The following is a 27,318-nucleotide window of genomic DNA, read 5'->3' as shown; positions in this document are numbered from 1 at the left end:
TAGGTAACACACAATTATTTGTTCTGTTGGAAGGAGATCTTTAAGAAACCAAGATTATTACACAATTGCCATTATATATTTAAAATGTATTCGCACATTTGGTTAATACATTTTACTTCACAATATGAACGTAGATTAAATCAGCAACCTGTTACTAACAAGTACAGGACTCAGATTACCTGTTGATCTGAATCTGCTGGAAGGACAGATCTGTCTGTAATCAGGACCGCCCTGGAAATTTGCCTGTAATGCATAAAACAGTTCATCAGTAATTCAGATGCCATGGATGAGTTTCATTTATAGTTATATAACCACCAGAAGGCACATTTCAAAGGTTTTAAGTCATGATAAAAGCGTCACCTCCCCAAAGCGAGTCAAGTTCTGCTTTAATCTTTCATTGGCTCATGAAAGGAAGGCTGTGTGACCTACAGACAAGGCTCAGCTGATGCAGAGGAGTCAAAATTAGGCTTGGCTACCCCGAAACCAGACCCTATAAGACAACAGTGGTAACACGTTCGACACATCTCTTCTTTGGTATATGTCTGCATCTTACTGGAATGTTATACAGAAATTTCGAGGTAACCACCCAGCTGAACATCCCTGTTTCACCTTCACAGTGCCTTACCTGTATTGCACGTGCGAGCATGTGTTCTCAGAAAAGTAACTGTCCTCCACCAGGAAGTGCTTAGAGATTATTCTCTGACCAAACTGATCTATGATTGCTTTGCATCTGCAAAGAAGACAAGCATAGCAAACATGTTCGTGTTGATGATTAAATAACTAAGTAAATGAACATAATCAGCGACCAACTGCTTGGAAGACTAGATTTTAAATCTGCCTATAATTTGACACAAAACTGACACTAACTACAGAATATATATTGTTATTGCTATTTGAAGTCTTTTAATTATAAAATAAGTGTGAGATAGAACTTAAATATTTACTTTGAATTATATTATTAAGTAAGAATAAAGTTAGGATTTGTGTATAAGTTTTTCTAATGTTTAGGAACATAAGCTGTTTCCTTTGCTTAGAAAACAGGTTCTTTTTTTTTTTTTCTTAACAGATATAAGAAAACAGGAAGAGAGAAGTTGATTAAATACCGCTATATTATTCACAGCCTGTAAAAGCCACTAAAGGCTTTTTATTTTTCTGTTACGTGTTGCCTTCCCTTTTGTTCAAGAATAGCTATCTGGTCACACGTGTGATAATGTTTTAGACAAAAAAAAAAAAAAAAGGCCTAGAGCTTCTTTTAATATCTGTTTCCACTTTACTTCAAAGGATGATCATAGAAAGATTTCTTTCAAGTGCTGTTTCCAAATAAGGAAAACACTTATGCATGGACATTATCAGGTCTCTGTCATCTGATATGTGTTGGGACAATGAATCATACAGAACCCTCCATTGACCTTCTTTCAATGTGTCTAGATAAAAGGATGAAAATTAGAATCCATCTCCTTGCAGTGCCACAAGTTATAAATGTACTTTATAGGGCTCATTATCCAAACTAATGGACTAAGGGCAACATCCTTGAAATGGACTTACCAGCACTGACGAAGCCGAGATGCAGTATTTCAGAAACTATATGCAAATGCCTGCGTGTTTGCTAGAGCTTTTATTATGGCGCTATCACGATTGACTTTTGTCAGAGTTTCTCCTTACGGGACCAGAATGATTTTATTAGAAACACACGTATGTGTATGTCCTAATAAAATGCAAGCAAATCACTTCAAACCCATACTATATTTTAAATATCCTGGTATAAATTAAAACTTGGTGTATCACTCTAAAATTAAACCAAATTAGAGATATTTGCCAGGCATGAAGGCATTAAAAATAAAATGGAAAATCCCCAAGACCACTAGGGAGATTAATTTATAGATGTATTTCCTTAAGACAGATGTGTGCCCCTGTTGTTGGGATAGAGCACGGTACCTCATGATGCTAGATACACCTAATATATATTTTAATCAATTAACCACATATTAATAGATGTTATATTAATATTTGTGATGGTTTTCCTATCTCACTCCCACTTCCTTTCTCTTCCTGACTTCTCATTTCATTGAACTATAGCTCTTTCTTGCCTTACAAAATACTTGAGTAGATATAAGGTACTTACACCTCCATATCGTATTTCCCAAAATAATTACTTAAAAAGAAGAAAGGCAAGTGACTCAGGCTCTTGTTTTGATAGGGATTTGGGTTATACAGATATACTCATCTGTCAAGTCAGCTAATGAGCATTTAGATTGAGGTACTTCACTGCATGTCAATTTTCCATCAAAAGAAAAGGCTGTAAATAAACATTAAACTTCAGTTAAATATATATATGCCTGCTGAAGCATTCAGAGGGAACTGTACTTATATCTGGACTCTACTGTGACATGCTGAAAAATGGTGAAAAGATGGACAGAGGGATAAACATTTCAGTCGACATATGATTAAGCAAATGTATTATACTGTCAATTGTTCAACCTATCTGGTGGATATACAGGTGTTCGCCCTAAAATCCTTCCAGCTGTGGTGTACATTTGAAAGTTTTCATCCAAGAATGGTGAACTAACATTGGTGGGGAGTGGTGTTACTATAAACCCTGGACTCTTAAGTCTTTACAAAAAGGTCTCATTTAAATACACCTCACAATGAAACCTGGCCATCAGCTATGGAGAACTGCTTGCTCTGTAATAATCCACACTCTAACGGGGTGGCTTCAACAGCTGTTACGCCTTTGGTGACAGGTAGACATGGGTTTCAGAAGTTATGAGATCATAGGGTACTGGGGACCACTCAGAATGCAGATTAGGGAGCTCGACAGGGCAAGGACAATATTTAGGCTGCAGCTTCTGGCTGAAACAGTGATTGTCAGAGGAGGAGGAAAAGGAAGCAAATCAGAATCACACCCGGGGGACCTTTCCAAATTATAAGTACCCCTGGAGATTCTGATAAGCTCCCGAATCCCAGGGAAGAATCACTGTCCAGCATGCCCCTGCTCCTATTGTCCTTGTATGCCATGCTAGGCGAAGAAAAGTCAAGAGCTATTGATACAGAGAAAAACATAGTGCTTTCTGCTGTCACTGAGCTTATGGTCACGACAGTAACATGACTCACCTGAACAATTTAAAGCAAGATGTGCTTAAGTGATACGGTTTGTTTCCCCCTTAGACACTTGACTTCCTGTCATGTATTTGGCCTTATTGGGAGAACAATGAAGAGAGGAATATTGATTTGGGACCTACACTTAAGAGTTTGTATTATAAGATTAATATAAATCATTAGATGACATCCCAATGTTGGAAACAGTGTCGCCAGCCCCTTCTGCATGAACCCGATGAAGCCATTAAAGAGTAACAGCACTTAGGATTTCGTTGCAGGCCTTGCTGAACCTCATAAATGGTAAACTGAGGAGGGACATGACAGGACTTCCCCATCGCAGGGACACCAAGACAAAGGTGGTCATAAGAATCACTGAAGCCAGACAGAACATTTCTGGAGCTGAGCTTTCTAAATCAACACATCACGAGGGTATAAAGAGAAAAATAACAATAAGGACAAAAACGTTCAGCAAGATGTAAATCTTCATCTGGAATTTGGTCCAGAAGAGAAAAATAATATTAAAGCAGGTAGCTGATCTCTAGGAACTTCAGAATTCATACCCGAATTATATGGTCTGTAGCGCAGAAATCACATAGGAAATAATTAAAAGAAAAATACATTAATGAAGGATATTAGAAGATCTTCTGCTCACTATGCCCTTCCATGATTTCTCAATGACATCAGTCCATATGCCACCTTGTCAACGACACCATTCCAAAACGCTCATCACTCATTTCTCTTGGGTGGAAATCCACCGCAAAAGTTTCAAACGCTATTAACTGGTTCTGACCAATCCACAGCTCTGTATCCATATTTTAGACTATTTAGTCTCTTTCTGGAGACACTTCAAATGTGTTTCAAAGCTAGCATGTCCCAAACTGAATTCACCATGGCTCCCCACCTTCTTACCTCCTGGGAACCCCAGCACTTACCAGAGTTTCCCTAGCTCAGAATCTCTGTTCCCACATCTAGTCTGCTACTCAATTTTCATTCCACCTGATAAAGATTTCTTGAAACTCACCTCCTCTCTCCATCTCTACCGACACTGCCTTAGACTCTTGTTAAGTCTAATAAGACGAGAGACTACTAGCATGTTGGTGGCTCATGTGCTCGATATAAATGTATGACGTAACCACCATGTGCCAATCACCGCCCTAGGGCTGAGGATAACAACATCTTGTCCTAAAGGAACTCCCAATATAATGAAGAGTCAGGCACAGGCAAGTCCAGTTGTAAGAGATGAGGACGGGGCATTCGGAGATTACCAAGGGGGGAAGGAGTGGAGTAATAGCGGATGATCTAGGACAAACTACTGCACTGGCTGCCTTTGAAGTATAAAACCCAGCTAAGCAAGCCAGTGAGGGGAACACGGCACGTGGAAAGGCAGCGTGGGCCGAGGTACAGAGGTAAGCACAGGCCGTTCAGTGTTTATAGGCAATAAAATGGAAGTGGAGGTTGGGGAGGGAAGAGACGAGCTTAGAGAGGCAGGCAAAGAGCAGATCCCCAAGCTTCACAGGGCCCGTAAAATGTTCTGAAACTTTTTCTGAAGTGCTATAAATCCCCTGAAACTTTTTACACAGGGAGGGACACAGTCATATCTGCATGCTGAACAGGTCTCACTGCAGAACTGTCTCGTTGAACTTATTTATTCTGTAACGATCCCCAGTAGACTCCACACTCCATGAGAACAAAAATCGTGACCGTCTTGTTCTCTGCTGCATCCCCAGAGCTTGGCACATAGAAAATAACTAAAAATTATTGCATGGGTAGATGGATGATGATGGAAGTATTCCATGCCTGTGAACAGTGTAGGGGCAGAAATCAATATACAGAATCTCTAATTTAGGAGGTACAGAATCTTTGCCTCACTGTTTCTTCCAAATCACTACCGGAATTACTAACTTAAAAGTAGCAAGTTTAATCTTGTCATTTATCCACTTAAAACTACTCTGAATTATAGTCCAAACTCCTTAAAGTACCATAGAAGGATCTTTAGTAGCCAACTGCATTAATAACTGCTAATGGCTAACATGTATTCAGTTCTTGCTACATGTAACAAAGGGTTCTACATGCTTTATTTGTTCATTTAATATTCAAAATAACTGAGGTTGGTCCTGTCATGTCTCAATTTACAGATAAAGAAACTAGAGCACAGAGAGGTTAAGCAACTTGTTCAAGTTCACTCAGGTACTAAGTAGGGAAGCCATGATCAAGACCAAGGTCTGTCTGGGTTTAGAGCCTGAACTTTTTTACTGCAGTCTCTTTGGACATAAGGGCCAGACCCATGTTTTATTCACCTCTTTATCCTCACAGCAACTAGCATGGGGTTGGTGAACGTTCAATATTTAGAATATTATCACTATCATTTTGCAAATGGGACATGCTAAAATCAGACATGGAGTGACTTTCCTACAATGACAAACAGTATTAAGAATCAATCACCTCACGCTTGGTCTAACATGCTCTTCACTACTAACTTACAAGTATACTGGAAAGGTATAGTCATTCCCGACATGAAAAAAGAAACGTATCTCCAAGAAAGAGTCACAGGAGGAAATCTAGTACATGAGACAGCTGAAGCGCACAAGGAACACTAACTGAAGTAATGAAATTCAGTCTACTGATTACAGACATGTCTGATGTGAGGTCGCCCACAGCCAACCCTAATATCGAATACAGTACTGTTAAATGGCCAGATCTAATTTATAGGAGTTTACACGGCCGGCACAGCAGCAAAGGAAGAGAGAACTGCTCAACAAGACCATTCAGTGTTTCCAAAATCAGCCAATAGAGGGGTTCAGTAGAATTTAGTGGGAGGGTGCAGGAAAGAACTACTGATACATACATCCTATGAAAAGTAGGTAAGCACAGCCATTGGATAATACAGCAGAGCGCACGGTCAACGGCGATCTCAGGAAAACCATATTAAACTAACAAAGGAAAAATAAGACCTAGCTGAAAATAAGTCTTCACTTGGTTACATATTCTATATTTCTTCTCTCCAAGTTTACCCAAGGTTTGGATGTGTCATCAACAAATTAAACTCAATGCTATGATCATTGATGCGTCTATCAGCTTTCCTCACTAGAAGGTAAATGCACAAAAATGGTATTGCTTTGTATTCTTTACTCATTGATACATTTACCACACAGTTATTGAGTATAGTGGGTGACAGGAAGCTGCCTCAGCTCTAGAAATAGAGTTGTGAGATCCTGCCTTTACCTTACAAGAAACTTAAAAACAGTCATACAGGGGCCCTGACTCAGGCGGGGGGTGCAGATCTAGTCAGTGAATCAGGAATTAGACTTACACCTTAGAACTGAGGCATGGTAGCTCTTAACTACACAAAAGGAAGAGATGTCAGATGTTACACATGGAAAAATAGGAAAGAAAAACAATCCAAGACCATAAGGAGACAGATGTAAATCTATGCAGATTCCGTGACTAATATTCTCAACACATTTTGAATAAACAATCATGTGAGTAAACCTGGATTTCTTAAAAGGAAATATATGCTGCATATGCTCAAATATGTGTTCAAGGTTTTTCCCTCCAAAACTTATCCCTCATTTTATATTAAGTCCATACAAAATATCTCCTGTTACTGGCAGCTATCTCAAATACGTGATTTGGAACAACAAAATGGTGTCTGGAAAGTCAAACTTCAATCAATGCTAGCTTTGGATACTTACAAAGACTATTTGACTTGCTATGATGGATTTTTAAAATAAGAAACAAAACACTAAAATAAATGTGGTAACTATTACTGAAGATATGATCTTACAATGTTCAAGTATTGGTTGTCTGTCTCTTAACTAAAACTCATGAAGATCACTTAAACAATTCAGTATAGTGAGAATATTGTAGATATCACGATATCATGAATGCAGGTCAACCTCTAAAGACTGTCATCCTACTGGTAAGGAGATAAGTGTTATGGCCTGGAATAAATTTTCCAGTAAGAGAATCATACCTAGAATCCAAAATGGCTGTATCTTAAACAATCAAGATAAACAAGAAAAATACATTCATTAGAAAAGTGGAGTTCTAGTAAAATAATAATATAATAAATAGCATAAGTGGGCATTTTGTTATTTCATTTATATCAAGAAAAGCAGACATACATGAGTCGTGAATTTTTTTTCTTTTTAATTTCTCACTGGGACTGAAGATTTCGCAACATGCGAGGAAGGCCTGCGTTTGGGAACATAAACACTTACAGATAACTTATTTGTAAATGTTGAGGAAAAACAAGGTACTTTTTAGGTACTTTCAGTTAACTGAATGAAAGCATGTCTTCTCTGGGAGGGGAGACGTGGGGGCTACTGCGGAGTCCATCTAACTTATTTTGCAGATAAAAAAAAACAAACTGGCCCAGAGAAAAGGGACGTGCCCACTGTCATCCACGGCGGTAGTGAAGTTTCTGTCTTGTCTTATTCAGGGGCCACCTGACCAGCCTTAAGAGCTGTTACACAGCTGTTATATTTGAGGTCTTTCTAGGGAGCTGTAAGAGAAATGTTACATCAGTAGCAGTCTGCCTGTTATTTAAAATTCATATTTTTAAAAATAATTTATTTATTTGTTTGTTTGCTTATTTATTTTATTTTTAAAGAGAGGGGAAAGGAGAAAGAGAGGGAGAGAAACATCACTGTGCGGTTGCTTCTCACTTGCACCCCCAACTGGGGACCTGACGTGCAACCTAGTCATGTGCCCTGACTGGGAATCGAACCAGCGACAGTTGGCTTGCAGGCCAACGCTCAATCCACTGAGCCACAGCAGCCAGGGCTTAAAATTCATATTTAATACTAATAGATCTGGAATTAGAAATTCCCGAGCTCTACCTTGCAGACCAGCGCTTCTCAGTGTCATGCAATGGGCACCCACCTTAGATTCACTTAAACCTGCAAATGCCCGGGCTCTAATGTAAGCACGGTATACAGGTTCACTCCCCTAGGGTGAGGCTCAAAAATCGGCATGTTTTTTATAAGTTTATCTAGTGATCCTTAAACACATTAAAATTTGAAAACTACCCAAATTTGGTCTTCAGACCCTTAGCTCTCATCTATCTGCTGCAACTGAAATCCATAGCAGATCATAAAAAAGTTTCAATGTTCACAGTTTGTAATAAAAACGAAGTCAAAGTTAAGGTAAATGTAGCCTTTGTTCAACAAATGCTCTTACTGCACTAACGTATCCAGTTTTTTTAAAAGACAAACAAGAGCCATGCAAATTCTTCATGTCGCTAAGAGTAACATGTGAGACTGGAATGGGGCCCAAAAAGGTAAAAGAATCTAAGTAAATAAACACCAAACAAGCAATTCATTATCAAGCTTTCCGTCATGGGAACGTACTCACGGGAACAGACTCATGCTGCAAAATGAAAACATAAGGGAAAATGACTCTGAAAGTCACACACACAACTATTCCTTCACGGACCTCTACAGAGCTCATCGTAAGCCAAGATATGAATACCCTGGGCCTTCAGGGAGAGATTTGTCATGTTTCATTTATGCGGCACCTTTCTGTTAAAGTACTAAAAGTGTCTGTTGGCCTAAAAACCATGCGTCTACTTTACGTTATACTGCAGAATTACTTTTCTAAAGCAAATCCACCGTCTAAATATTATGTTTTAAAGCTGACTGTTTTCTCCACCGTATCTTAAAATACTAGTTACTATATCATAAGTCGTCTATACAACTCTCATAAACATTTTATGCCATTCAGACTATGAACAACTGTTGTAAAATGAAAGAGACAGCTTAAAACATACATGTTGAAGCTTCCAGTTCAAGGTATCAAGGTTATTTTCTGAACAATTGTTTTCTTTGTTAAATTTATTGGGGTGACAGAGGTTAGTAAGATTATGTAGGTTTCAAATGTACATTTCTATGATATATCATCTCATATTGCATTGTGCACCCACCAGCCAAAGTCAGATCATCTCCCATTATCATAGATCTGACCCCCTTTACCTGTCACTACCCCCACCCCCTTCCCTCTGGTAACCAGCATACCGTTGTCTGTGTCTATGAGTTTTTGTTTCTCTTGTTTGTTCATTGGTTGCTTTCAGGTTTATATTCCACATATGAGTGGAATCATATGGTTCTTAACATTTTCCATCTGACCTATTTCTCTTAGCGTGACATTCTCAAGGTCTATCCATGCTGTCACAAGTGGCAGTATTTCATTTTTTCTGAGGGCTGAGTAGTACTCCCCTGTATTATACATCATACCTTTATTATCCAACCCTCTATCGAAGGACACTTGGGTTGTCTCCATGTCTTGGTCACAGTAAATAATGCTGCAGTGAACACAGGGCTGCTTATGTCTTTGCGAATACATGTTTTCAAGTTTTTCAGGCAGATGCCCAGAAGAGGGTTTCTGGATCATATGGTAACTCTCTTCTTAATTTTTTGAGGAAGCTCCATACCGTTTTCCATAGTGGCTGCACCAGTTTACACCCCCACCAACAGGGAATGAGGGTTCCCTTTTCCCCACATCCTCTCCTACACTTGCTATTAGTTGTCTTCTGGACAGCGGCCATTCTAACAGGTGTGAGGTGGTAGCTCATTGTAGTTTTGATTTGCATTTCCCTAACAGCTCGTGAATTTGAGCATCTTTTCATATATCTGTTGGCCATTTGTATGTCTTCTTGGGAGAGGAGTCTGTTTTGGTCCTCTGCCCATTTTTCAATTGGACTGTTTGTTTGTTTGGTGTTTGGGTTGTATGAGTTCTCTATATACTTTGGATAATAGCCCCTTATTGGAGCTGTTATTTGCAAATATCATCTCCCATTTGGCTGGCTGCCTCTTTGTTCTGTTGACTGTTTCCTTTACTGTGTGGAAGCTTTTGAGTTTGATATAGTTCCACACATTTATTTTTGCCTTTACTTCCCTTGCCTCTGAGGTTAAATCCATAAAAACTTCTCTAAGACCAGGGTCCATAAGTTTAATACCTAGGATTTCTTCTATGTAATTTATTGTGTCAGGTCTTATACTTAAGTCTTTGATTCATTCTGAATTAATGTTCATACACGAGGACAAACAGTAGTCTAGATTCATTCCTTTGCATGTTGCTCTCCAACTATCCCAGCTCCATCTACTCAGGAGACTGTCTTTACTCCACTCTATGGTTTTGGCTTCTTTGTAAAAAAGTATTTGCCTTAATACATACGGGTTTATTTGTGGGCTCTCAATTCTGTTCCATTGTTCTGTGTGTCTGTTTTTCTACCAATACCATGCAATTTTGATCATTGTTGCTTTGCAGTACAATTTAAAGTCAGGGAGCGTGATACCTCTGATTCTGTTCTTTCTCCTGAGGATTTTGCTTTGGCTATTCAGGGCCTTTTGTGTTTCCACGCAAATCTGACAATTTTTCTGTCCTATTTCTTTAAAAAATGTCATTGGGATTTTGATGGGTATTACATTAAATCTGTTTATTGCTTTGGGTAAATGGGCATTTTAACTATGTTGATTCTTCCAATCCATGAAACCAAATTCAATAACCTAGAAGAAATGGACAAGTTCCTAGAAACATATATTTTTTAGTCTGAACCACAAAGAACTAGAAAACCTACACAGACCGATCAATTGAGAGGAAAGAGAAATCATCAAAAACCTCCCAAAAGGAAAAAGTCCAGGACCAGGTGGCTTCACTAGTAAATTGTACCAAACGTTCAAAGAAGATCTGATACCTGTCCTTCTCAAACTCTTCCAAAAATAATTACCACAGAGGCAATGCTTTCTAACACATTTTATGGGGCCAACATAACTCTGATAGCAAAACTTGGCAAGGATCACACACACACACACACACACACACACACACCTAAAAATACCCTACAAACCAATATCTGTGATTACTGAATAGAGATGCAAAATACCCTAAACAAAGTACTAGCAAGGATGTCCACTCTCGCCACTATTATTGAACACAGTACCTGGAGTCCCAGAGCAATAAGGCAAGAGAAAAAAATAAAAGGCATTCAAACTGGAAATGAATAACAATTTCTTTATATACCCTAAATAAGTCACATAAGAGATACAGGTCAGTAGATGTTTATGAACACACAACAAATAGGAAAATTTAAAGTGATCCTAAAATTCGATCCAATTGAGCCATTTAAGTTTTAAGGTAAAACATAATAATCAAAGACTACTATTTTGTGTAATTCAGACAAGAGCATACCTTAGTAACTAAATAACAAATCCCAGAAAAATATACTTTAAATATAGAAGATAAGTAGATGATGCTGAGCTTTTTAAGAAGGCAGGTCCATTCTTACTTCAAACCTCAACCAGCCTACAGGCCTGCTATGGTTGTAAAAGAATTTATCCTCAGATAACAGGGCAACATAGTTTATGACAACAATCTACCTAAAAACTCATTAAAATCTTTTCTCTTGGAGTGACATGCATTATCAGCAGAGATTAATCTGATGAGTCTTTAGGTGAGCTCCATTTTTAAAAATGCAATAACAGAGGGCTCTGTTGTCATCTGATGAAAATCAATTAGAGGAGGTAAGGCCACAAGGAAAACTAAAATCACTCATCACCCACCCCCGGCAGCTGGAATGATTTGTCTTCCATGCTTGACTGATCAGGAGCTATAGTCATATTGCGGGGAAATTAATTTAGTTTCTATACTCTGAACTCACTTTCCTTGTTCTGGAGGATCTAAACACAAATTACTTTTAATCAAGGTTGATATGTTATTAACACCAAGGAGGATCTTTGAAGAATCATTTTTTAAAAATTGACTTTAGCATTTTTCACCTGGGCTTGGGGTGTAAATACAGGAAGGTAACTTATAGCATCCTTACTTTCCGGAGTCTTTGTCCACAACAAGGCACTGCACGGAGTGCCGGAGACAATAGATTCCACCAAAGACAGCACACATCCTGGGAAGAGAGTAAGAAAATGAGAATTAGGAGTTGAAAATTAAGGTCAGGTTATTTTCTTTTAAATAGCTTTCATTTAATAATTGGTCTCACGGAAAAAGGACTTCAAGAATTTATTATTTTCTCTATCAAAGGTAAGACTAGTAATATTTTGACACAACAGAAGTCTCACTGCCAATATTACTCGGTGGAAGCCTAGAATTGAGACCGAACCAATAGTATCCCTAAGGAGAAGGTCAGGTATCTGGGGCCCCTCCAAACCAGCTGCTGACTACCTAAGACACACAGGGTACAAAGAACCTCAAGAGATGACGTATGAGACTGCCCCGTCCACCCAACAGAAGGGAGCATGGAGAAGGGTGAGGAAGAAACAGGCAGAGAAGACTTTGGGGGACCCTCCCCCTGAGATTTTGCTGACTAGAAAAGTAAGCAAAAAGTAAAGAGAACTGAAAGTAGAGTGGTAAGCACATGACTGAATGCTGCGGAAGCTCTAAGGAGGGGGCCTGGGTGGCGAACGGGGCAGGGGACGGGAAATTAGATACACCCTCATAATGTCTAGATTCTTAAAGGGCAACAACTCAGTGAAAGGGTGACCTTGGGGGAAATTTTCACTTCCTGCAAGAGGGAGGTGACAACAAACTGTTTTCTCCAAAGTCCTGGCTGGAGGAAGAGTGCACCTTTGTATTTAGAATCAATAGTCTGCGTCACACAGGCTGAGGGTTTGAAATTCCCTTACTACGTGACCCAAGAAACCCTGACCAATAAAGTACCATGACAAGTGGCCTTTAGAAGCTAGAAAAGGCAAGAACCAGATTTTCCCCTAGAGCCTGTGGGGGAAAATGGGCCACTAAAAAAAAAAATGGTTTTGAGACAATATGGAAAAAATAATCATTATATCCCTGCTTTACACCATATTCAGAATCACATCCAGGTAGATGAGAAGCATAAATATAAAAGGCAAAACTTGTAGAAGAAAACATAGGAGGATACATTGTGGGGCTCAGGGGAGAGAAATACTTCATAAAAAAAGATGCAGAAATCAAAATCATTAAAAAACGGAACGAATGGAATACTTTATAAAGTGATAAGCATCTGGCAAACAAAAGAATTTGAAAAGAAAAGCCACAGAGTAGGAAAGATATGTGCGAATATCTTAAACATTGTTTTAAAATATCGGTCTGAAGAGCAATTTGGCAGCAATTCTACTGTTAGTGATAAATCTTACGGAAGCTCTCACACACATGTATCCAAGGAGATGGTATGAAAATACTTGCGGCCACACTGTCCATAGACAGTATAGCACAGTGCTTAAGAGCAAAGACTGTGACTCGCCTGAGTTCGTATCTGAGCTATTTCATCTGCTGGCTGTGCATTTAGCCTCTCTGTATGCTCCTGTTTTTACGTGTAGGATGAGAATAATAGAATCTGTCTCAAAGAATTCTTCTGGGAGTTAAATGAGTTAATATTTGTAAAGAAGCAAAACAGTACCTGGCACACAAAAAGACCTACATAAGCATTTGTTAGTTAAATAAAATATATAACACACGTGACCCAAATATCCATGGAGAGAAGAAAGAAAACAAAACGCGCTGTATTCATATGGGTAGTAAAGAATTTATCCTGGCCCGCAAAGAGGCCTGGGCTTTCTCCTCGGATTCTGGGAGGTACTCTCTAAGTCCTTTCAATGCCAAGCTTGGGATGAGCGCCTCAGGTCATGTGTTATCCATCAGTCAGCACTGAGTGAAGCTGGAGACTGAGTGCAGCGGCCACGTGGGCCATCGGTCACGGCGCAGTGATAGAGCGCCAATAACAACTTTGGGCACTGGAGCTCATGAACTTCCTTGCTTGGCCATGCTTTGTGCACACTGTCACACGCTGATGCCAGAAGGGTGACACTGTCCTGACTCCATGGGGAGAGAACAGCCGGAAGCTCCACTTCGGGAACTGCCCTAGACCCCATCCAATGCATGTTTTCTCTTGACTGCTTTCAATCGATACCCAGTCCCTGTCATAAAGCGTTAACTGTAGTGCTCAGGGAACCCCCCCAGCTCGCAGTTGGTGTCCAAAGTGTAGGCAGTTTTGTGGCGACAGGGCCCCCTAACTGTGAGCAATTTAAATGAATGAAACACAGCCCCACCTATCAAGTTGGGGAAGAAGATGTCCAAAGAAGCGACTTCAACCTTTTTCATTTCAGGGCACATATAAACATGACGAAAATTCTGCGGCACACCAAAACATATATTTTATTTTGGCCGATCTGACCAAAAAATGCGTATGTTTGATTCATTCACGCCAGACAGCTATTGTTGCGTTGGCTGCTGTCATTTTTTATTAGACAATGTTAAAGGAAAAGAGGTCAGTGCCCCTGACTAAATAGTCAGGTGTTATATGTTTTAAAAATTCTTATGGCACAGCGGTTGAAAATCACTGGTCCGGAGTAATACGATTTATAAAAAGTTTCAAAGCTTTCTATACAAAATAAATGTATCATTTATGTATACATATGTAAGCAGTAAAAGTACACTGAAGATCTGAATCACAGTACTCAGTTTCTTTTAAAAGTACATTGAAAGCAAATATGGCAAAAGGTTAAGGTTTGACAAAACTGGGATTGGCTACATGGTGGTGTTTATGCTATTCCTTGGACTTTCTGACATATCCTTGAAATATTTCTTAATCAGATTATAATAAAAATATAAATCTATGATAGAGATTATTGCCATTCTCTAAGTATGGCATAACATTCCTAACATCTTTCTAAAGTTAATCATTTTAGTGGACATGAGTAAGTTACGGTAGATGACGTTAGGTAATAATTTCTTTTTACAACAATAGGAAATTAAGCTTGTTTTCCATCTAGAAATTTAGAATCGAATACAATAAATGGCACATTAAAGCATGCAAGCAAAATTCCATGTGTTTGAAAACTACAAATTTTACCCAGGAGACCAGCTACAAGATATTCTCCCTTTCTGCTAATCTTGTTCACCAGTCACATAGCAAATTATGGAACAATATGTATTAACAATGTTGGTACAGCTGCTATTATTTGAGACACTGTACTCAACAGACATTAAAGAGGGCCAGAAGAAGTCATCTTTCTTTTGGATTGTTCAGCTACATATCCCAAGTTGTATTCTGCCTATCAGTGGTAGGGGAGTACCGATAATCAGCCCAGCCTTCATCATCAATTTCTGTTGATATTGAAGAGATCACATGCATAGTCAATATTACTGGCCCACTGAAAATAAATAGGCTGAATGCCCTGGCTGGTGTGGCTCAGTAGATTGAGTGCTGGCCTGTGAACCAAAAGGTCACTGGTTTGATTCCCAGTCAGGGCACATGCCTGGGTTGCATGTGAGGCAACCACACATTTATGTTTCTCTCCCTCTCTTTCTCCCTCTCTAACCCACTCTCTAAAAATAGATAAACAAAATCTTTTTAAAAATAAGGTTAAGTCATTAAAATAGACAAGCAGTTTAAGAACATGGACCACTGTCATTCGCCTGCGCTTAACTTTTCATCGCATGAGTAGCAATGCCAGTGTTTACAACTTCCTCACAAGCACCTATAGATAAGCTGTTACCAACTGACCTACAGAGTTTGTCATTTCAATCAGATTGGTCCATGTTTACTTACACACACACACACACGGGAAAGAATTTTTTAATATCTTCCCAGATTCCAAGAAAAGCAAAGGAATCAAGTTCACAGTCACTTATCAGCTGTATAAGGTTAAGAAATCATAAAATGCTATGTCACAGATAATTATGGTTTTATCAAAAGCATGAGAAATCCACTTAACTAAAATTAAATGTAATTTTCTACCAGACTTTTCATTAAATGTTACTGTTCATGAAATACATTGCTACTTTATCCGGTATCCTTTCTCTTAAAATAATGTTTTCTATAGTTTTTAGGGGAAGTGGGATATCTGCCAAATACGTTTACATATAAAATGCAATAGGAGCATCTATATTTATTCTAGTGAGCCATCAAAAATTACCTTGTGTTCAACAACATGATTTATTGGCAGTGGGCGTACACGAAATAGAAGAAGCACAAATGAAGAATGAGAGGAACAGGCTTGTGTGGATGACAGTGGCTATCACACAAGAAGTCCAATGAGGCGCTATCATGATAATCCAACAAACGCATTCATTTTAGGTGAGAACACAAGAAGCATTTTGTGATCCTGGGAAGATGACTCGGTATTTACTGTAAAATTCTGAATTTCTGCCACTGCAAAAGTGCATACACGTTTTCCATTCCACTCCTCAGTGGCTTTTTCCTTCACACCAGTCTTGCCTGTTAGGGGAGTCACATGTTGTCACAATGGTGGCATCTGTTCTCTCTCACCTTTGTATTCTCCTCAAGTGCCTTAAGGCTAAGTGACAAAAACCAGTGGTTTGTAAAAAGTGCCAGGCAAAATGATGGGATGAATAAAAACTCCTCTGTGTCCTATTCTTATCAGCCATTCTCATAGTTAGTCTTCGTTTTAATTGGTTGGAGGAGGGCTCCTTGGTAGCAACGAACCATTGAGGAAACCTTTTATACCTGGGCAAGAGGCACAATAGCAACAGTTCTAGCAACACGAGAAGTGGGCAATTATATACGGAGCGAGGGAATAACTTGGCTGCCCACCGGTCTTTGGGGCACGCAGCCAATAACAACAACAACACAAACCATCATCAAGGAGAGCATTGTGTGCTCACCATGTGCCAGATGCTTTCCATGCTGCACACTACAGGTCTGTGAGGCAGAGTCGGACATTGGGGCAAATGAGGCAAAGAGAGGTCGCCTGGCTTGCCCCAGGTCACTTAGTAAACGGTGTTGCTAAATAAAAACTCAGGCAACCTAGGCCCAGGGTCTTCTCCGTTAACGATCACGCACACCGCCTCCCTAGCAGCACCATCTTTTCGGGCATTATAAAGGAAAGCAACATGAACAAACGTGGTCCAAGCCACTCTCAGAATCATTCTCGTTTCTGACAAGGTGCAAATATTATTACAAAGAGCGGAATAATTCTTCAATCTCCATATATTTTTGTCTCCCCTAAAGCACATGTTGATCCTCTATCTTGACATGCTAAATGGATTCTCTGTTACTTCATTTTATACAGAACATAAGCTCAGGCTAAGGATAATAACCATGGAAATACTCATCTTCAGAGTACCTACCGAATTATAAATCCTTTGCAGTCCACATTCTCAAAAGTGATTTACCAAGCATACTGGTAAGCTAGAGATTTTTAAATAGAGAAAGTACTGTTGGTAGGAGGCAAACAAACACTCTCCCACAATATTTTGCCTGTAATGGAGCTCACAAGACACGTTTCCTTCCAGTACATTCAACGGCAGCCTAAACACCACACACACGCCTTTAATAATGGACAACTGAAGGAACAAAGATGGGAACACGACCGACAAGGCCGTCAGATGCCAGCTTTGGAGCAGTTCTCCTCAGCCAGCTGGAGCCTAAGAGGCCTAGTGAGGCAGCTCTGTTCACCTCCCTTCTACAGAGTATTTGAGGGCCTAGAGGCACACAAGTAGATATTGTACGGGCCTTGATTTTAAAAATCTACAAACGGCCTAAATATAGCAGGTTGCACTACCAGCAAAAGAGTCACTACCAAAATACACGAGAACACTTTATCAGATGCCATTCAAGCGAACCAAAGCAAAAAGGTGTGGCAAGAGAGTTCCAAGTGACCACAGATTGCCATCACCGCGCCTTAGTGACACCCCCAGCCTAAGTTGTACGGAGAAAGCAGAAGTTCCACGCAACAGCCGTCAGGCGGGTCTACGTTCTGTGAGGGACAATAAAGCTTCAGTGATTACATCTATCTCCAGAGTTCAACTGTGTTACTTAGCTGTTAACTGTATGCCGACATACAGTTTTATCCGAGTGCCATATTTAAAACAAGCCCTTCAGTTCTCTATTATGTTTACCCAGTGCCAACTGGCCTGAAAAAAAAATGTGTGGGGAGGTATGTGTGTTTATTTTTATAATACTTAAATAAACACACAATCACAGAGGCTCCCAAAAGTCTCACTGCTATTGATACACACACACACACACACACACACACACACACACACACACACGAAGCACCAGCTTTTAGGTATGTTGTATAACACATAGTATTTTGTTGGTTACATTCTTATATTTATATTTATATCACGACGTCATGTTTAATGGCTACATATTTTTATTACTTAGCAGTGTTTACTTAAACATTCTCCCCCTTTTTTTCTTTTCTTGGTGTGTGGTATCCTTTTTTCTAGCTGGGAAAAGGGGGAGGGGACTGATTGCATGGTGGGTTCTAGAAATGAATGAAGCATTTTTGCTGTAGTCGGTCTGTCTCCTGGGAATGCAAATGGAAAGCACATAAGTCACAGCATCATCTCCACTAACCCCCCAAGCCAAGATGCTCTCTACGACTCAAAATACTGTCATCCAACTCAGCATAGACTTCCTACTGGCCCCAAACCAGATGCTTTCTTAACAGCAGGAGCTAAACAGCAGGTGATGACTCTCACAGATCTACGGATCAGTCACATTCATAACAATCTCAGGCCAGGACTTGCTATCAATTCTTGGAACTCATTACTTATCAAGTATTAGACTAATCAGCAAGACCATCAAAAACAATCCCTCGAATGAGTGTTCCATTACCACGTGGCCTTATTCACAATGACCCAGAAGGGCCCAGACGGAAGCCCTACCCGATAGCGGTCATGGTGATAGTACCCAAGGAAACCTGTTCAGCAAGCAGTGATCACTAAAAGTAAAAGGTCACTGAAAGTCAGGTGTGGAAGTCAAGTCACAAAGCACCAAGAATCACACAGAGATCCATTCTTGGAGGTGGTTGTGAAATTAATGTGGACACTCCAGTTCTAGTCTCAGAGACTGCATCGGGGCCCATCCCGACTCCCCTACTTACTATCTGTGAGACTACATTTCAGTTTTCAAGACTACAAAATCGCGATGGTGATAATAATACCTATCCCATAGAGCCACTGCACGGAGCTTATGAATTAATGTGTGTGAAGTGATTATTTTGTGCCTGGTACATCATAAACGCCCACCAAATTATGCCTCTTGTTCACTATCGCCTTCTATAGCAAAGGGGACAATGATTACAGGCCGTACCAACTACGTGGGGTTTGTGGGCAACATTGCGGTTACTGTAAGAGTCTACCTGCAGAGGGGTTCAAGGCCTCGTTTCTTCTCACAGAATTTAATCACTTCAACCCTCTTCCCTGAATGGAACAGAGAGGGCGCAAAAAGAACTGCTGATGCTGACAAGAACAAGCACTGATGGGAACTTCTTTCCCCCAAATATTTATGAAAGCAGTCCTACTATGCACCAGACGTCGTTCTGGGCACCGGGGATACAAAAGCAAAGACAAATGCTGTCCTTGCTGACGTAGCACTTATCATGAGAAAATAAAAACTAAAAGAGTTGACAGCAACGTGCGTTCGGAAACAAGAGCACAGGCCAATGTGATGGTGATACAGGGGTCTGTATGCTATACAGAGTAATCAGTTTGAGAAAGTGACATTGGAGCTGAGACCTGTGTGACCAGAAGAAATCAACCCTGTGACAATCTGGAGAACAAAATACTATAAACGGAAGGAAGAGCAAATTTGGAAACTTGGAAGCACAAATTAGCTCAGTGTATCTTGAGAAAGAGCAAGACAGCCAGTGGGCTGGAACATAGTGAAGACTTAGAAACACAGTATGGAACGGGGTCGTGGCGAGAGGGTCCTGATCGTACAGGTCACACCGAGGACTCCCAATTTTATTCTAAGTCCAACGAGAAGCCATTAGAAGGTTTTAGGCAAGGCACTGGCGTGATCAGATTCGTATACTTGAAAGATGAGCCTGGCTGCTCTGTGGAGACTTGTCAAGGGGACAAGAGCAGAAAAGAGAAGGCAGACACGCCTGCAGTAGGCCAAGTGAGAGACGATGGGGACCTGAAGCAGGGCAGTGACCATGGAGACCAAGTGGAGAGGCTGGGGTCATATCCGAGACATAAAGCTGTCAAGAGGGGCTGATAAACTAGGTGTAACAGGAAGATGTCCTCCTGAAGGCAGCCCCCTCTCTGAAATGTGTAACAATCCCACGTAACTGCTGACACCTGGTACAGTCTTCCTGGAGAGGCAGTGCTTTGAAGAGATTCTGCGGACACCTTCTTCCTCCTCCTGGGATGTACAAAATTAATAGGGACAGCTAACCGCTAACAACCTCAACACCACTATCTCCTGGACATTCATCAAGATTACTACTGAATACTCCGGGTACAAAGCTCTAGATCGAAGGGCACAAGGAACGGATTCATTTGTGTACCTCTGACGTGTTGCTATGGACCTGGAAGGGCACAGCATTGTTGATCATTCAAGAAACTCTATAGTACAAGTCTCTGAGTGCAACCTGGGCTTTGGATGCAGATTTCACAGTCATTGAAAAGACTGTGGGGACCGCTGTCACTCTGGGAGGGCATAATCATCATGCTCCAGTTAGAAAAAGCTGTCAAAAAGCAATATATAGCCTTCAGAAAACTCCCAGAAACTGCGTCTGTTTTATAGATCTTATCCATATATCTAGCTTCCTCTGTTCTTGTTTCCTATGTCATTCTGTAGATGACATATTCATTTTTTTAGCTTTTCCAGCTGTCCTTAAATTTAACCTTCTATAGGAAAAATCACAATAAAACTATGCATTGCATGACAGAAACAGATCTGCATTAATAACTGCACCAGGGCCCCAGAATAAATTAGCATCAATTACAGAACACAAGCAATCACCGAATCTTTAAAAATAAAGACTTCTAAAAATATTGGGGCCCAACTTATATGCTTAGGTCACACCTAGGTTCTGTGTCTACAGGTCACGTGCACAATGGCTCCCCCATTTCTACAAGGGCCACGCCACTGTGCCAACTCCATGACTTATACATACTGTATCAGAGTGACATCAACAGAACTTCTTATGGAAAAGTTGTAGTGCTTACTGAGTACTTTTTAGACATAAAATGTAAACTAAGCTCTGTTTTAAAGTTTTTTAATTAAAAAATTGTTTTCAATTACAGTTGACATACACTATTCTATTAGTTTCAGGTATACAACACAGTGATTAGACATCTATATACTTACAAAGTGAACACCCCAGAGAAGTCTAGTACCCCACCTGACACCATAGTTATTAGAACATATTAGAGCATTATTGACTATATTCCCCATGTTGTCCTCTTTTATAACTGACAATTTGTACATTATAATCCCCTCTCCTTTTTCACCCATCCCCACCCCACTCCCATCTGGCAGCCATCAGAATGTTCTCTGTGTGTTGAACACCAGGCTCATAATAAAACTGAACTTCTCAGTCTGAATATTCAGGCTAACAGCCTCATGTTTCTTATCTGCCACATCTCTACTTAAGCAAATACATTTAAAAGTAGAGCTCTCAAATTCAACAGGAAACCCTGGGTTCAGACTTCTGGGATGTAGCACACAAGTTCACACTGAAGCTACTCAGGCCTCTTTCCCCTGCCTTGACATTCTGCACTTGATAGATTCATTTCTTATTTCAACAATCTTTACTTAAATCCTTGATCCATTTTGCTGCCTAGTCTTCAAAACTCAGAAAATAGGCATCCGTTTTGAAGAAGGGCGACACTCATCACTCTTCTATTTCTAATGCCCTTCATGACTATGTCCAGTATTATGTGGGCCTTTTTGAATGCAGACACAAGAATACCCAAAGCAAATGTTTTCAGAGATCCTTGAGACTCCCAGATCCCGTTCATGGGTTGAAAAGCAAATTGAGAGCCACCTTCCTAGAGACAGTCACTCATGCCACTTTCCAGCCTTCTCACATTGCCTGTGATACACTCCTTCAGTTAATACTCTTTCAGGTTAATGTTTTACTGCCTACAAGCTCTCGGCATCCACTATACAAATTGGGAAAGAGCTGGGAGAGTCACTATGCTGAATCTCCAATCATTTACAAAAACGTTAAAAATAAAGAAACAAAAAACACTGAACATTGATTATTGGGCGAGCGCACTGTAAGTCTCCCCATGGAACTAAAAGTTCCTTTAGAACACCCGTTCCTTCCTTCCTGTGTTTAAACTAACTCTCTACGCATAACTAAACATTATCCCCAACCCCATGGAGAGAGGACATTTTTAAAGCCGCCTTTGGTATAAAATCTTATCAAAGGCTTTTTGAAAATCCAAACCCTCACTGGCTCCCTCTTGTTCACACCTGATTTATCCCTCTCAAAGAACCCTGTTAAATGGCTGAGACATAATCAACTCACAAAAGTTCTGTTCTTTCCTCCCGTGGGTTAGAGGTTCAATAACTTCATCTTTCAGCTATTTATTACAAAATTGACTGTCAGGTCAAATAGTTCGCCTGTGCGGTTCCTGGACTCCTTCTTTAAGCTATGCACCCTCTACACCTCGTCCGTAATCTGAATCAACTGATTTTCTTTAACTGCTCCTCACAAACTCAACCCCAACTCAAGACTAACTGTCCCATTTTAAACGGAGAGGGTTCCCACACAAAAGTGACCCAGGCTTCTGTGATCCCAGATACTTTCTTTTTTTCTTCTTCTTTTTCTTTTTTTTCCCTTTCTTGGCACATATGCATTCACAAAGTGAAGTAAAACAAAGCATAGTCACTTGTGTCAGACAATTTCTAGGAAAGGGCTGTGAGCATCCCCAGTTCAAGGGTTCATGGCACTATTTTGGGACTGAAGTCAGGGCTGTCAGCCGTGATTCAACTTGGCCTGTGAGCAAGATCTGAGATTGCTCAGAGCCATCACCTGGCTGCTGCATGGCTCTAGTTTCCCAGGAGGTGCGAAGTAACAGAAGTCAGAGACTTAGCTCTCTGTTAAGCATATAAGGCCAATGACATTATTAACAAGCAGAGAAAAACTTAAAACTATATTATGTGGCAGAGACTAGAAGCATTACTGCAAGGGAATGCCAAGGAGAGAGGTCAACACGTGTCAGAGGAAAAAAAGTTACAGAACGTCAGAACTGCAGGAAGCCGTTGGAACAGCCAGACCAATTCCCTGTTACAGAAAATCAGAGAGGTTAAATTCATTGCCTAGAAGCACACAGCTTCTAGCAACCAGAGGTAGTGGAAGAAGAGCTGAGGGCTGGGCCTGAGTCAAACCTTAAGGAGAAACAGAGTAGAATGCTGGGGGTGGGGGAAATTCTAAATGGTGGGACAGTGAGACAAAATGCAGAACGGGAAGAATGTGCGCAGATACCTGGATCAAGTTTCAAACTGGGGAATAACAGGAAGGTGCTGAAGGATAAAATGATTATGGAATGGGGTCAAGGGGCAGGTAGAAGCATCTGGATGTGATATGACAGATAACAGAAGGCCACTGGAAGCGACATGTCAGTTCAATGAAGGCAGATGATACCGGGTGTAGGGGGGGGCAGCTGCAGGGGTTATTAGCAGGAATCCAGCAAGTGACATGGTAACTAGGACAGAGGCCAAGCTTAACCTCGGCATTTCTAGGCTGTCGATCTGCCAGGAGAAAAATATGACTGGAATGCTACTGGTTTCCTCAAGTGGGGGCCAAGGGATACGGTATCTCAGCTTGCAAACCTACTCTCCATCGACTACGAGGGCGCTGCAACGAAGAAGTGTTATAAAACGACCGGACTCATGTTTGTAAACATCTCAACTTGTTGGAAGATCTCATCCTGTCAAATGTACAAATAAAAGCTGTCGACCTATCACATGGAGTTGCCATGGGATAAAGTCGCCAGTAGCTAAGTTTTACATGACCTCACAGTGGGTTGTCTTTTTTTTTTTTTTTTTTAAAGGAAAGCTACCATGGTATCAACAATCTGGATTCCTGGCTTCGTTGAAAAAGAGAAAATCTAGCAACACTGCACCTGTAAATTGTGACCAATGGTGGTATAGCAGTTGCTTCCGTTAGATGCATGCTGTGCTCAACAGTCCACCGTGCTAAGAAGCATAATGGCAGGAACAACACAGACAGTGGGGCATTAAGAACAGTAAAGGAAATGGAGAAGCCAAAGAACTTCAATGCATGACCCATGGGCGTGAAGTAGGAAGTAAGGGGGGTGTTGCTGGAGGGAGGGGGTACTGGGCGGAAGGGGCAAAGGGGAAAATGGAACAACGGTAATAGCACAATCAATAAAATATACTTTAAAAATTAGAGGAAAAAAGAGAAAATGTCACTCTCAAAGCTACAGTATAAAGTCATTATAATGCACATGAATTTAAAAAAGACAACTTGTTTTCTAACTGCATAAAGTCTTACGTTTTTTCCAAACTAAAGTCACTTTATTTTAACAGGCTCTGACAGAACGCAATGCTGGACTGTACACAACTGTGGTTAGAGCTTGTTTTCAAGTATCAGCAGCTGTAAGGCACGAGTGGCGGACACCTACCATTTCCCAACATGCAAATATAAAAATCACAAAGCTCAGCAGCAAGGAATTTCCCATTTGTCCCATTGTAATTAAAGTTAACAAGTACATGGGAATCCATGTAAATAGTTCCTGAGAAATATGAAGACTGATCTAATGAGGTATATTTGTTTTTCTGTAAGTTTCAAATATTAAACTGCCCCTTCAATGACTTGTTTATAACCAGCTCAAGTAAAATTCACAAAAGCAACATAATATCCATCCAATATATTATTCAGATCATTACATATATTTGGAGTATAACCAAATTCTTTGATGCCATTAATCCCGAACAACAGACATTTAAACCAACAGAACTCTATAATTGAATACCGCTTCCAACGATGAGTCAGATCTTACGAAGACAGCATACCAACGCTGGACTCAATTTCAACTTTGCCCTGGTGACACTGAATTGTATCAGCGATAAATTAACAGTCACCAACATTTTTGGCTAGTACCCTCTATCAAGGTAAAAATCAGCAGTTGTAATTTTTTTTTAATACAGCTGCAAAACAAAAGGACCCATTAATAGCTGAACTTTTGACAGCACTGCTCACGATGATTTATGTGTGTGTATATGATTTGATTATTATATTAATTCTGCTGATTACTGCTTCAGCTAATAAAATGAAGGTCACCTCCAAAATAAATCTTCATTACATTTCACAGAAAGAAAGTACCTCCAACTAGCTGTTTTCTTTAATTAAAAACTAATGTAACAAGAAAGAAAATAGAGTTGACGTTGTTACAAGAGAAATATACTGTGCGGGTGTAATGTTCCTAAGACAAAACCAACAAAACAGCACGCGTCTCTTATGTTCAAAATAGAAGAACTATTTAATCCATATTCATTTGTACAAATTTTCAAATTAGAAGAATAAAAACCAACTGTAGTTAATGCTTTAGAATTTGGAAACATAAAGAAAATAACCTGTAAAAACATTCTCCAAATTCATAAATGTAAAATGTAAGGCAATGTTTTCATTTCTACAATTATGCGTGTGGGATTCTGTTTATGAAAAATGAACAGCAGGTCACTGCCTTGACCAGAGTTTTTCCTAAAGGTGGCAAGAGACCTACTCTGCCTCTTAAGATAAATACTGGGCATAGGGCCCTGACCGCTTTGGAGGGAGATCAGAGGGAAATGGCAAGGGCTCACATTAATATATTATTCTCATTTAATCTATTTTTACACACAGAACATTCTGTGTCCTGGATTTAATGCTGCGTTTTATTATTTTTTTGAAGTTCTCTAGACCTTCAGCTGAGGTCCTATCATCAAAGCAAATTAAACATGATGTATATTTTCCCACAGAAGTAAAACAATCCTCAAACAGGAAATCATATTTCAAAAGCTAGAAAGTTTGAATATAAGAAATGACCGGGGGGCGGTGACGCTTCCCAATGGCCTCCTCGGTGTAGCGGACAAACTGTGCTCCTGATGAACTTGCTCAGAGCGTCCCAGCCACAGTGACCTTTATGTCCCTCTGAAGACCCGGTTCCAGCTCCATCGGATGGAGCCTTGCCATCAGATTTTGGTGCCAGTCCATGCAAATGCCAACGTCCTGGTGGCCGCCACGGTATCTGAGGGGCACGTCCCTACCCCTGCCAAGACTCACTTCCTGCCACATCACCCTATCTTCCCTTCATAGTACATATCACTCTCTTAAATTAGTTACCTCCTGTCTCTCCAACATTCTTCAACATCCCATCCAACCAGAGGGGAGAGGGTGGGGCTGGGGGGAGGTCGGGAAAGGGAGAAAAAGCGGGAACAACTGTAAAACCTTAAACAATAATTTTTTTTAAAACAAATCATGTATATCTAAGACACACAGAGGTTTGTATAAAGCAGTCTATATATTATTTAATGGATTCTAATTGTTATTCTAAGTTAACATGATAAAACTGAAAAACCAAGTTCATAGTCAATGCTCCCTTAACTTTTCATGTAAAAAGTGTTAGTTTTAGGTCCGTGGTGAAAAATGCATACAGCTAAGAACAACAACAAAAGAACTTACAGAAGTTGCAACTGTATTGGTGATAACAAATACAATGAATACTCTTACTAGATTCCTCTTGTTGTGATCAAGAGCACATATTTGCGAGACACATTTAAGGGCTTAACCTTTGGCCAAGAAAGGCACCATTTCAAAAGGGACATTATTCACAGTGGCGATCATAAGTGTTGCTCACACGTGACTTCTCTCTGCCATACAGACATCGCCTTAGTTTGCTGGGTTAAAGAGCCCATTTCAAGCATTACAGCATTCATGTCCTAAACACACATTCCATAGCGGTTTTTATTTCTAATTTAGGAGTATGGAGAAATACAATGCTTGTTTTCATATGTATTTGCTTGTGAAAGGAGTACATCATATCCGCACTACCACTGTGCAGGGAAAAGTCTGGTCTAACCTCACAGAATAAAAAAGGCAAGAACCTAATTCCAGGGAGGGGGTAGGTGCCGCACTAGATTTCAGACAGCGGCAGCTCCGATCTTATGGTCCATCCACCGGTGTCACAGGACTCCTGCGGGCAGACAGTTAACTAGGGATTCCAAAAACACTGCAATCAGAAGTCTGACTCTCAGTTCGTGAGAGACCTGGGAGCACTATATGGCACCTCTGAACCCAACTCATATATATGCACAATTTAAGGCAGATGGGAAAGTATTTTGTTTTATACAACCAAGGTTGATACAGTGCTTATTATGTGCCAGGTACTGTCCTAAGAGCTTTGAAAATATTAATTTCCTTAATCCTCTTAGTAATCCTGTGAGTAGGTACTACCGTGATTCTCTTTTTATAAAGGAGAACACTAAAAATATAGGGATTAACCAGCAGGTAAGGA

The 27,318-nt window shown here is 40.2% G+C and overlaps 1 protein-coding gene across 1 annotated transcript in view; it reads right to left on the bottom strand.

Annotated features, from left to right (window-relative positions):
- The window catches only part of CHM (CHM Rab escort protein), a 133,424-nt gene that overhangs the window by 28,380 nt on the left and 77,726 nt on the right, over positions 1–27,318 (bottom strand). Inside the window, exons 9-11 of the mRNA XM_090264997.1 lie at positions 11,918–11,995; positions 626–730; positions 180–243 (exon numbers count right to left, since the gene is read on the bottom strand). Of these exons, the coding sequence (XP_090121123.1) occupies positions 180–243; positions 626–730; positions 11,918–11,995 (247 nt within the window). The remainder of the gene's footprint in view (positions 1–179; positions 244–625; positions 731–11,917; positions 11,996–27,318) is intronic.

Source organism: Furipterus horrens, unplaced genomic scaffold (genome assembly GCF_987537825.1).
Source record: "Furipterus horrens unplaced genomic scaffold, mFurHor1.1.pri manual_scaffold_17, whole genome shotgun sequence".
NCBI lineage: Eukaryota > Metazoa > Chordata > Mammalia > Chiroptera > Furipteridae > Furipterus > Furipterus horrens.
The sequence above is the reverse complement of the archived record's forward strand: the minus strand, read 5'-3'. Positions and strand labels throughout refer to the sequence as shown.